Genomic DNA, 12,296 nt, shown 5'->3' on the forward strand with positions numbered 1-12,296 from the left:
AGGACCAAAGCATTAAACAGGTCATTGTTGAGCCCCTCATCTGAAAATCTTATTGTTCATTCATATGAACATTTGGCATTTTCATTGTGTTTGACCTTGGCTGTAAATATGCTAAGAACATTGGGAAAAGCTTTCGGTCTTATCGGCCTATAGACATCGATAAAAAATATTCAAATATGGATGTGTAAAATGACAAACTGTGTGTTTTTGTGCCCAAATCAAAGTGTCTTAATTTGTATCTTAAATTACAGCTTAGTTCTCTGTGCTTAGCAAGTTTGCAAGAGCAAACATAATTTATGCAATGGTTTAAAGAAACATAATAAAGTGTTCGGGCTTCCTTTTATTACTTTTGGACATGCCTGCTAAACATACAGCTATTCTAGATTAAACGTTACAGATCCTCAATGAATTGCACTGATAGTTGGACTCGATGGCCCTTGTGGTCTCTTCCAACTCTATGATTCTATTATTTTTTTCCCTTATAATTCAGGGGCAACATTTTGTGCCTTTTTTAGTTATTGTTTAATTTGTACTTCTCCCTTTCTGTTCCTCTTGTACAAGTGTTGAATTTGTATTTGTGTGTGTGTGTGTTTGTGTTCTTAAATATGTTGGGGTTAGTGTGGATTGGATAGCGCATGTGCTTAAAAATCCAGTCATTGTGCCACTCATTAGACACCATTGAGAATGTGCACAGATTAGGAGAGTGAACAAAGTATTGTACATATTTTACAGTCAGTTTGTATAACCTCCAAGTCAAATGGGACAATATATTAACCAGTGAATGTCCATGGTCTTCAAATTGAGAATACAGTGTGATTTGCCAGCATCATTAACATATAGATGTATTGACTATGCCAGTGGTTCCCAAACTCCCTTCAACTGACCATTTTAGAATTGCTGGTGGTCCTGGTGGACTTACTTCATGGTTTTTCTGCCCTTTATAACAGTTGCAGTGCACTGTGATAGGTGCTCTATGATTTTGAATTGTATTCTGGACACTTTCATTTCTGTTATTGTATTGCAGTTTGCATTCTCTCATAGAATTCAGATTATAGCAGAATAGAATGCAGCATAAGAAATAGAAGAAGCAATAAAAATAGAATTAAAAATCAGTATAAAGATTTCATGCTGGCATGCCGCGGGCCATCTAAAAGAAGCTCACAGACCACAGTTTGTGAACCCTTGGACTAGGCAATATGCAGAATCAGTGGTACACAGTCTTCATAATGTCTGATGATGTGCATAGTGACCAGTTTTTTAATGCATGTTCTCTATCCTATTCACATTGACAACACTTACATTGTTTGCAAGGACTACCAAAATAAACAGCATCTACTCACCCAAATAATTTGCAAATTTTTTTTTAAAATTGTTTAACTAAAGATTGCCAATTTTTGTCTAACATTCCTGCCATTCAGTGAGTGGGAAATACAAGACAAAGGATTCTGTCTAATGATGTCACATGTTACGTGTTAAATGTCCTTTCTTTTTTTTCTTTTTTTGGTAAATCTTAAAAATTCTGTACACAGCATTGCTGTGTTGCAGATCAGCGTGTAATTGAAATGTGTCCAAAAATGTGATTTAATTAGTATTATTATTTTTATAATTTCAAGTTATTTTCATTTTGATTTTTGCATTTAATGTGATTATGTGCCTTTAAAATGTTTTTTCCCTCCCATTCTGCCCTTGTATCTCTGCAGTCATTGTATACAGCAGATTCTAGAAAGTGTTAATCATTGTCACCTAAATGGCATAGTTCACAGAGACCTGAAGGTCAGTATCTGGTGCCCATAGGTTGGCTAAGAAGTGTTTTCTCTCTCTCTTTTTCCTTTCCTTTTCTTGGCTTGAGGCTGAAGGGTGGGTTCGGCTGAGAAGTCCCCTTCGCTTTCCTTTCTCATCCTCAGGATGACAAATGGATAATGCATGGTGCTGCTTTCAAGTTTGCAAGTGTCACAGGTCTAGCATACATCACGGTAGAAGCTGAAATAGGTGTGGCAAGACAAAGGGACCTTCCAGGATTTATTTTCCCCCCACCACTTATCTCTGTGGTATGATAAATATCACCACAAACATTGGAAGGAGCTTGCACCTGCCACACAAACTTCGGCTGTGATGTATGTCAGCCTGCAGGTATTTTGAAAAACACCACTTCTGTGCAGAGACTTTGGGTTATAGTAGCAGAACAAGTGGTTTGGCATTGCTCTGCTAGAGTAGGACAAACCCTCAGGCAAGAGCAAGCATGTAATCGCTCGGCTAAATGAAGAAGAAGAAGAAGAAGAAGAGTTTGGATTTGATATCCCGCCTTTCACTCCCTTTAAGGAGTCTCAAAGCGGCTAACATTCTCCTTTCCCTTCCTCCCCCACAACAAACACTCTGTGAGGTGAGTGGGGCTGAGAGACTTCAAAGAAGTGTGACTGGCCCAAGGTCACCCAGCAGCTGCATGTGGAGGAGCGGGGAAGCGAACCCGGTTCCCCAGATTAGGAGACTACCGCTCTTAACCACTACACCACACTGGCACCACACCATGAGGAGTGAGTAATTTGCCTTAATTTGCCTTAAAAACGTATTACTCCCTAAAAGTAATATTAAATGCAGTTTGGCTGGTGCAAAAGAACCATCACCTTCAAATAAATAGAAGGAACAAACAGCCCAATATATTTAATACAAGCTTGCAAATAGCTCTGGGAGGCTATTTCTTCATCTGTGTATGAAATATATGGCCAAAAATGAGATTTGTTTGTAAAAGTAGACCCCATTTTGGGCCGTTCCTCCTTAGCACTGCTGAAATCAAAATGAGCTACTTCATAGCAGCACGCTCACGTCTGAGGAAGTTAGCTACTCTAGCCGAGGAATGCGGGTCCATTTCCGGAGGTTGTGCGTTACAGTCTCTGTTTGCTGGTTTTGCACTATAACCCAGTCTCACTGAGGGTATACAGACAGTGAGTGTACGGCTTGGAACTAACACACGCCCCCTGGTGTTTGCATGCAGTCATTGCATTCAGCAGATCCTGGAGGCTGTGCTACACTGCCATCAGATGGGCGTAGTCCATCGGGACTTGAAGGTGAGTAATGCTGTTGGGGAAGAGAGAACCTACACCACACGGTCTCAAAGCACTCCTTTTAGCTGCATTTTTGCATGTAGAGGGGCAAAGAGGCGCCCACTTGTTAACTGGCTGGTTGTCTGGACAGTTCTGAAAGCTTCCACATAAAAGAGACACCAAATTACCAAATCCCCTTGCAGATTTAGAAGTACTTTCCTTTGCTGTTCTCCTTTGGCGTATACGTCACTGAAGCTGTGGATAGGAGCGAACCTGCAGAAGAGTTATCAAGTGATGCTTGAGCTCGTAGTCCCACATCAATCCATTTCAAATCAAAGAGTGAGAAGCTGTAACTGATTGTGCTCAGCTGCCGGAGGCGTCTCTTTTTACCTCCCAGAAACCTTCTAGTCCATTTTCCTTTGGATGTTTCTTTTATCTACTCTTCCTTCAGGGTCACGAGATGGAAGGACTGATGTGTTTTGCCACTGAGTGCATTGGGATGCTTTGCCATCCCTGTTACCACCACCATACATATGTTCAGCTATTCAGCATCAGCTTCCTATTTTATGCAGTCTGCTAGTTTCAATGGCTTCGCATTGTTCTCAGCATTTATTATTTTTTTTTACCTTTTTATCTTTCTGCTTCCAGACTAAGAAAAAAAGCAAATGCTTATTAATTTTGAAATCTATTCTTAAAACACACGATGCAATGGGTTTTGGGAGGGGCCTTGAGTAAGACACTGTCCATAACCTCCCACTCTCCCAGTTCCCCCACCATCGGCACCAGCTGTTCTTGTTTCTTCTCTCCTTCTTCATCATGACTACCATTCACTTGCTTGCCAGGCAGCGAGCCAATGAGTAAGCAGGCAGTAACATGTATTGCTTCTCCCTTCTCACTACCACTGTTGTCCGAACGAGTAGGTTGCAATGGTAAAGAAAATGAGCAGGTCCCAGGAGTGTGAGGGACCAATAAATCACATGGAGTAGGTTTATTAGAAGAAGAAACAAGGCCTGCTCAGGAGCTGATTCCTGCCATCATTCCTCTGCATCCAACCTGTCCATGACAAGGAGGGATCTTGCCAGTGACTCTGCCTGCTGGGTTATGGGCCCTTTGCAAGCGCCCTGCTATGTTACCGCTTGACACCTGCCGTGCTAGACGCTTGCGAAGGTTGGCAGTTCAAATCCCCACAACGGGGTGAGCTCCCGTTGCTCTGTTCCAGCTCCTGACAGCCTAGCAGTTTGAAAGCACACCAGTGCAAGTAGATAAATAGGCACCACTGCGGCGGAAAGGTAAACGGTGTTTCTGTGCGTTCTGGTTTCCATCACGGTGTTCCATTGCGCCAGAAGTGGTTTAGTTATGCTGACCACATTGCCCAGAAAGCTGTCTGTGGACAAATGCCGTCTCCCTTGGCCTGAAAGAGAGATGAGCACTGCAACCCCATAGTCGCCTTTCACTGGACTTAACCGTCCAGGGGTCATTTACCTTTTTACCTTTTTTATATGTATGTATCACACACACACCCCTTATATGTTAGGAATGGTCACAAAGATCTGAAAAGTAAGCAGGGCATAATTTGTTAGGGTTTTAATGGAGATTTTGTACACCACGTTGATATATTTTTATATGAGTTGGCAGTACAGAAATGAATTCACATCATCCTAATTATTATCGTCGAGGAAAATTACACTTTTAGCTCCATTTGATACCTTCTTAAACCAGTGGTATATGTTCTCTAAAGGACCTTAAAGTTGTCCATATACCTAGCAAATAAAAGAAGAAGAAGAAAAAAAATCAAAGGGGGAATTCCTTCACACTGAGGCCTCTGTATTGGCATTCATTAGTAGATTTGACATTGAAATCCTTGGGGTTGCTATAGAAAGCAGTGTTTACAACACCCTTCCCTAACCTGGCCCTAACCACCAGATATTTTGCACCACAATTGCAATCAGTGCCAATCGGCATGGCATATGAAAGGGGATGATTGTATTCCAAAATATCCGGAGGGCAGCAGGTTGAGGAGGGCACATAACATTATTTTGCTGTTTGGGGACAGCAGCCAGAAATAGGTCACTTCCAAGCTGTTTGGATCTTGTATTCATTTGATTGCATCCTCTTTATTTGTGTTCTGCATAATTCTTGAAGACATCCATGGCTTGCATTACTTTGTAATGAAAGCATAGTGCACGCACATGCATGTCATATTTCTGTACCCAGAGTGTGTATACTTACACATCTGGATGACCATTTTATTGCATCATAAGATACGGACTCCCGAGTCCACAAAAGCTTATGCCCACAACACATAGTTCAGTCTTTAAGATGCTGCGTGACTCTTGCGTTGGTTTGATTCACAAGGAAAGATTTGTGCACACCTAAATCTTTCCTGTTGAAACACTTGGAGTTGCTCTATTCACAGCTGAGCTCTTTTATGATTGCAGTTTCCGTAACACCTTTCAAATTATACAAACCCAATCACTGCATGGTTTGTTGATGTTGTTTTCACGGTGCCCTTCAAAAGGAGCGCAGAAGTTCTTGCGGTTTTATACTCATCTTGTCGCTGCCAGGTTGACATGCAAAATGAATTATTCATAATTCCATTTGGCCTTGCGCTGCACTTGTCTCAATCTGTCAGTATCACTGACAAAATGAAAAGGGAGCTTCCACGTCTCCCCCTCCCCCAAGTATTAGTGCATTCTTGCTGTGCTGTTACATAACCAGTATTCCCCCATCACCTCAGAACTGAGTGGGGATTCCTTCGCTGCAGTGCCAAGAAGATGATTATTTCTTCTTCTTCTTCTTCTTCTTCTTCTTCTTCTTCTTCTTCTTCTTCTTCTTCTTCTTCCCCCATCCCATTTTTTAAAAGGCATTAAACATTGTTTTTGTTATTTCTCTCTCTTGATATATATATATTGCTTTTCTATCCAGACATTGAACCTCAAAGTAGATTGCAAGAATACATATACAGTGGTACCTCGGGTTACATATACTTCAGGTTACATACGCTTCAGGTTACAGACTCCGCTAACCCAGAAATAGTACCTCGGGTTAAGAACTTTGCTTCAGGATGAGAACAGAAATCGTGCTCTGGCAGCATGGCGGCAGCAGGAGGCCCCATTAGCTAAAGTGGTGCTTCAGGTTAAGAACAGTTTCAGTTTCAGGTTCCGAACGGACCTCCGGAACGAATTAAGTACTTAACCCGAGGTACCACTGTAATAAGCAATACAACCTTGCATCTTGTTTATCCCCTCATCAATCCTGATATTTTTAAACCATAAGCCAGTGGTTCCCAAACTTCTTTTTTCACTTCAACCTTTCTAAAGATCTTGCATCTTCAGCTACATCCTAGAGCAGGTATTGGGGACCTTGTTTCTGTCAAGGGCTGCATTCCCTTTGGCGTAATCTTTCAGGGGTTGAATGCCAATGGGGGTTAAGGCCACAGCTATATATGGGCAGGGCTACTCCTTTTCTTTCTCTTTCTCTCCTACCTTCTTTTCCCTGTCCAGCAGCTTGCTGGGGGAGGAGCAGGTCGCTGCTTCCTCTCCCCTTTCCATTGCTGTAACCATTTTGATTTTTCCACCCACTGCCCTTCTATTCTCACCCCCCACCCTCACCTCAGACTTCCCACCAATAAAATTAAGCAGAGGACTGCAGGTTTCCCACCCAGTCCTAAAGGTTGAAATGGATGGGTTTTGGTGGACCTCCTCTTGAAAGAATTAAAAAACTTCTGAAATGCCTGAGCAACATTTTACTATAGAGCAACCATGTTTGTGTCGTTTTAAGTGAAAGTTCTTCTGAGGGATTTCTAGTGAGGAAAAAAGCTACTGGCTCAGGTGTGACTGAGATATGAAGCATTTTCAGTGACAGACAGGGTTCACCTTAGCTGAAAAGCCTTGATCCGGACAGAAAATACCCTTTACGGTGACAAAATCACCACTGATTAAACAGGCTAGACCTTTGAATGCTCCGGAATCTCAGATATAAAACCCTAAACTTGAAGTTGGGAGCCTTTGGATATCCACGCAAAAATACGCTGTCTGGCCATTATGTTGACATGACCTAAACGAGAGAGAGGCTAAATGATGGCCGCCTCTCTACTACATGCATAACTGCAGCTAAAGTGCAACTTTGTGATCCAGACACTGACTTGCTCCTTCCCTGGAAAGACTCTCAAGCGTATGCTGTTCAATCTCCTATACCTTTCTCCAGTTTGTGCATGTTTGTCCCATCCTCTTCAGACCTCGTGCATGACAGACACGTCAGCAATTCCCCGTTGTCTTGAAATGGCTGGTGCATGTTCTTTTAAGGGGCAGAGTCCAGCAGCCCAGGATGTCCCTTACGCTTGCTATCAAAGTGTGTGGCTGTGTTTGTAATGAAGCATATTTACTTCCTTATGACAGTGATGTTTGCTTTACAGTACTTTGGGTCCAAAGATATTTGCTGACAGGTGTTAAGCACTTCTAAAGGAGCAGGGGGTGAGACTGAGTTCTTTTGATAGTCCCATACTGTGTGTGAATGGGCATTACTGTGTTTACCTACTTGGGAAGTATGTATGACCTGACAGCCTGATGCTCTGGGTTGTTGAAGGTCACCAATAAATAGAAACATCCAGCGGCTTTAAGTAATTTACATAAGCAGTGCTTTCCAGGAACTAATGATGGCCAACTTTCGCCTCTCTGCCTTATGAAAAAGGCTCTGCGGATCAATTTGTCCAGAGTATAGAAATAGTATGGCAAACTGCTAGCAAGATTGGCTGGCAGTTTTATAATTCATGCAATATTTTAGGCAGAAATAGTGCCCACCATTTGATGTTTTTTCTGCCCAAATGAGGATGAACATCTTGGGATGCTTTTTTTAAAAAAGGGTGACCGTGTTTGGTCAAACTAATTTAAAATGAGAAGGGGAAAAAATATTTTGGCCTGATTCACTTGTCTCTCAATGTGTTGGTTGTGCTTATCAAGCAGGGGGAAAGAATCTGCTAGTTTAACGATAAAGTAGTTTTAAAAAAAAAAATATGGGGAGAAGGTGAGAATGACTAAACAGTGGAATTTGCCGTTACAAATAAAGGGCTTGTAATTATTGTTTCTGATTTTTCAGGTGCTCATGAGCACTTTGAAATAAGCAATAGGCACAATTTTTCTTCTTTACAATAACATTCAAGTAGCTTGTGAAGTGGTGAATGCAGGATTAGAGGAGAATATGCTCACTTAAAAATGCTGCTTTAAATCAGATGTACAGTGTAGTGAAGGTAGCCTAGTTTTTCCAACTCTCAGCAGGACCTAATGTCCTAATTCAAAAGCCTTTCTAGAGGCTGACAGGCTAGTCAAAGAGCCCTGGAGGGGCCTGAGGGCCAAACTATAAGTTGCCAATGCATAGTGGATAGCTAGAGATGGGTGGATCTTTCCATTTCAGTTTCCGCTGAAAAGAAATCATCATGAAAATTCACCAGCATATTAGAGCAAATTTCTCCTAATAAACACACTTTTGTAAGTAGTTTCCACTGATGCATACGTTTAATAACAAGGAATTTTCCCTAATATGCATTTTGTACGCTATTTTCACAAATGTGTTCCTTTTTTGCACACTTTCTCCTAATACATGCATTTATTGTAAACATTGATTGGAAAACAGCGCCACAGAATTCAGAGAAGTGTAAATTTCAATAGACGGCTGTTTTTCAGTTCTGGAAAGTGTGAATTATGTAGGTTCGCCTTCAAATGCGTACTGAATCAAATTTCTTTCCCATCTCTGTGTGTAGCTATATCTCCAATTTGTATTTAATTATGGGCACAGGGAGAGAGTAACTAGGCTAAGCAGCGAGCAGGAAGAAAAGCTTTATCCCTTCTCTCTCCTGCAATGATCAGGACTAAAATCTTCCTTCCATGTGGCTATTGGCAGCTGGTAAAGGAAAAAAAAACCTTCCCATTGAAGCAATGAGAGGTGGTTGGCTTTTTTACTAGCCCTCTAAGCTGCCCCAGAGGTGGAGAGAGCAACATTAGGACCCCCTGTAGCTCTGAAGGGTTGGTCATCTGATCCTCTGTGCCTGTAATTAAGTGAAAAATTTAGGTGTAAGTGCACTCTATGCATTAAGTGTAGCATGTAGTTTGGCCCTGAGCTTTCAATGTGGGCATCTTGTTAACAAAGAGGGATGAAAAGAGCCCGGTGAGGAAGAGTCTTCAGAATCTATCCTGGAACTCTTCTGTTTTGTGTAGATTAAAATAAACTCATATTTGAGCATTTATCAATTTAACAAATTTATAAAACGCTTTGTGGTCCGAGGCAATCAGCGCAATAAACGACAGTAAATGCACAAAATTTAAAAAACAATTAAAACAGTTTTTATAAACTGAAGACTATAACAAAAACAGTCTCTGCATCTTCTTTGTAGGCATTTAAAGAAATGATGACTTACGTGATCTCTCATTTTCCCCCATTCCCTTTCCTCTTCCCTGCATTAAGCCTGAGAACTTGCTCCTAGCTAGCAAGTCAAAGGGAGCAGCGGTAAAACTGGCAGATTTTGGATTGGCTATTGAAGTGCAAGGTGAACAACAGGCTTGGTTTGGTAAGAGAACATTCTGACTTACCCATTTCCTCTCTGTATCTATCCTGCTGTGCCATCTTATTCACATGGAAACTAAGAAGCTGCCTTATATCATTGGCCAGTCTAGTTCAGTATTGTCAACACCGATTGGCAGCAGCTCTCAGGGGTTTTGAGTCAGAGTCCTTTGCAGCTGTACCTGGAGATGCCAGGGATTGAACCTGGAATCTTTTGCATGCAAAGCATGCATTCTCCCACTTCCTCAGGTGGGTGTGTTTTGGGCACTTCCTGTACTTTATCCCTAGTCACCATTCTAGCTGATTCTTCCCTCAAACAGCTCCCCTCCCAACACACCTCTTGAGAAATGCTGAGCATTAAATCTTTTTGTGCACAATCCTCCAGGAAGTTACTAGTGGCTTTTTTCCCACAGCTCCCATACAGCTGAACCTACTTCACAGGGTTGTTCTGAGGGTAGCATGGGATCTGTACCACCTTCAGTTCAATGGAAGAAGAGCAGGGTACACATTTAATAGGCGGTGGTCTCTTATCTTCATTGTCAAAATGAAGTTTTGTGGGCCCAAGACTTTATTACTGTCATTCTTTCCCCTTCCCCTTTTATTGGGGCCTATATCTCCTCCATATAATGATACCAGGTCAACCGGGAGTCACTTTGTGAACATGAGGATATCATGATAATACATAGTCAGCCATGGTAGTAACATCACTGAGGGAAAACCAGATCATCAAAGATGTCTTGGAGTGTGTTGGATCACCTGTCATGTACCTTAAAGAGATCCTGCAAAATCTCTTTAAGGAGCTCAGCTTACACCTGATTCTCTCTTAGCAATTTGCTGCAACCCTATAGAGCTCCCTCTCCAGGATGCTGGGGGAGGGAGAGCAGTTGAGGAAAGATAATTCAGAAATTGGGTGGGGTGCAAGTTCACTTTTCTAGAGGGGCTGAAGGAAGAATACAGGAAGCTTTCTCCCCATGTACCTGTTGAGATTCTCTGAATTCATTTGCCTTTTTCAGAGCTGAAAGCCTGAAATTCATGAGACCGATTCACAAATGCCTATTTCAGAACAAGGAGCAGTAGATCTCTTTCCCTACAGATAGTTAAAGTTGGAAAAGTTGCTGAAAATGCAGTAGACTCACAAATATCTAAAGTATGTTCTAAAAGAGTGACTGATGTTATATGGATCGTTTTACAAGAATGATACTTTCTTTTTTTAAGGTTTTGCTGGTACGCCAGGATATCTTTCCCCGGAGGTACTACGAAAAGATCCCTATGGAAAGCCAGTAGACATGTGGGCATGTGGTAAGATCTTTTTTATTTCTGGGATTTTCTTTTTCTTCCTTTAAAAGCCTCCGTAAGCGAGCTTTTATATTTCATTGCTTTGCTCCTCCTAAAAACCTCTGCTAGATACTATTTTTTATAGACCCATTTTTTACGGTATATAACTTTCCAAGACAGTTTACAATAAATCATTGCAATATAATTAAAATCATGTGGACGTGGGCTGGCATAAATTTGGAGGAGGGGAAGGAGAGACTTGAAGGACGTTGGTAGGCAGGATAAGAGAGCTGACCGCTTTCCTCCTTCCTGGGCTGGATCAAGAGGCATGGGGAGCTGCATCTGAATCCCATTCCTGCTCTAGGGGGAAAGGGCAGGTACCTTTATTCAGGGGGGATTTGGGTGGAGTAAAGAGATAGTGAAAGGAGAATATAAACAGCCCTTCCATCAGCAAACGGCTCTGATCTAAATATTAGCCCCATTACGCATCAACATAGCTCCCGTCCAAATCTGCTTCAAAGTTTTGTTTGCTTTTTTTATAAGCTGGGTGATACAGTCGCAGAAAGCTGTGTCAGTTCCCTTGGAAAATATTTATTTGAGTCATTTTGACTTAGTTTAATGCTGTTGTCACACCACAAAAACGGTCTTGTAGATGTGGAAAAGGTTCAGAAAAGGTCGAACAAAGTTGATCAAGGGGATGGAACGACTCCCCTGTGAGGAAAGGTTGCTGTTTCTGAGGCTTTTTATTTTAGAGGGAAGGCGTGCAAGAGACGGCATTATAGAAACCTATAGAATTATTTGTGGTAAGCAGAAAGTGAACAGAGACAGCGTTTTCTCCCTCTCGCAATGCTAGAACTCTTGGCATCCAATTAAGCTGAATGTTGGAAGATTCAGGACAAATAAAACAAAACAGTGATTAGTTCAAATATGGAACTTTCTGCCAGTGATTACTAACCAACTTGAATGGCTTTGAAAGAGGATTAGACAAATTCATGGAGGATAAGGATTGCCATAACGGCTGTGCTCCGCCTCCAGTTTGGAATCAGTATGCTTCTGAATACCAGCTGCTGGAAAATGCAAGAGGAGAGAGAGAGAGAGCTTGGGTCCTGCTTGTAGGTTTTGCTCGGGCATCTGATTGGCCACTGTGAGATGGTGGACCAGATGGGCCATTGGCCTGTTCCTGCAGGCTCTTCTTATATTCAACAACAAGAACAACAACTATCTTTATTACGGTCCAGAGACCCAACAAAACATTACAAATCAATACACAGTTCATACAGCCTACCTCCAGGTTAATCAAGCATTTTGTTTACCAATAAAACCACCGATAAAAACTTTGCCACTGCCAACGTTCTAGCTTTTGTCCGGTCTTCCAGTAGGAACCTGACATAGTGAGCCTCTGATTTTCCCGGGAACGGCACCAGCAAGGGT

The 12,296-nt window shown here is 41.9% G+C and overlaps 1 protein-coding gene across 12 annotated transcripts in view; it reads left to right on the forward strand.

Annotated features, from left to right (window-relative positions):
• Positions 1-12,296, forward strand: part of CAMK2D (calcium/calmodulin dependent protein kinase II delta) — a gene marked incomplete at its 3' end in the record, with an annotated part of 139,481 nt that overhangs the window by 78,348 nt on the left and 48,837 nt on the right. For 10 of the 12 annotated variants that reach the window (XR_013990783.1, XM_081022003.1, XM_081021995.1 and 7 more), the window contains 3 exons: positions 1,701-1,773; positions 9,495-9,597; positions 10,806-10,889. Coding sequence is in view for 11 of the 12 variants with exons in the window: in XM_081022003.1 (XP_080878129.1) it covers positions 1,701-1,773; positions 9,495-9,597; positions 10,806-10,889 (260 nt within the window). Of the gene's footprint in view, positions 1-1,700; positions 1,774-2,938; positions 3,063-9,494; positions 9,598-10,805; positions 10,890-12,296 lie in introns of those variants that run through there. The other 2 variants (XM_081021996.1, XM_081021994.1) reach the window with 2 other exon arrangements.

Source organism: Podarcis pityusensis (assembly GCF_964106645.2).
Source record: "Podarcis pityusensis genome assembly, chromosome: 9".
Classification (NCBI taxonomy): domain Eukaryota; kingdom Metazoa; phylum Chordata; class Lepidosauria; order Squamata; family Lacertidae; genus Podarcis; species Podarcis pityusensis.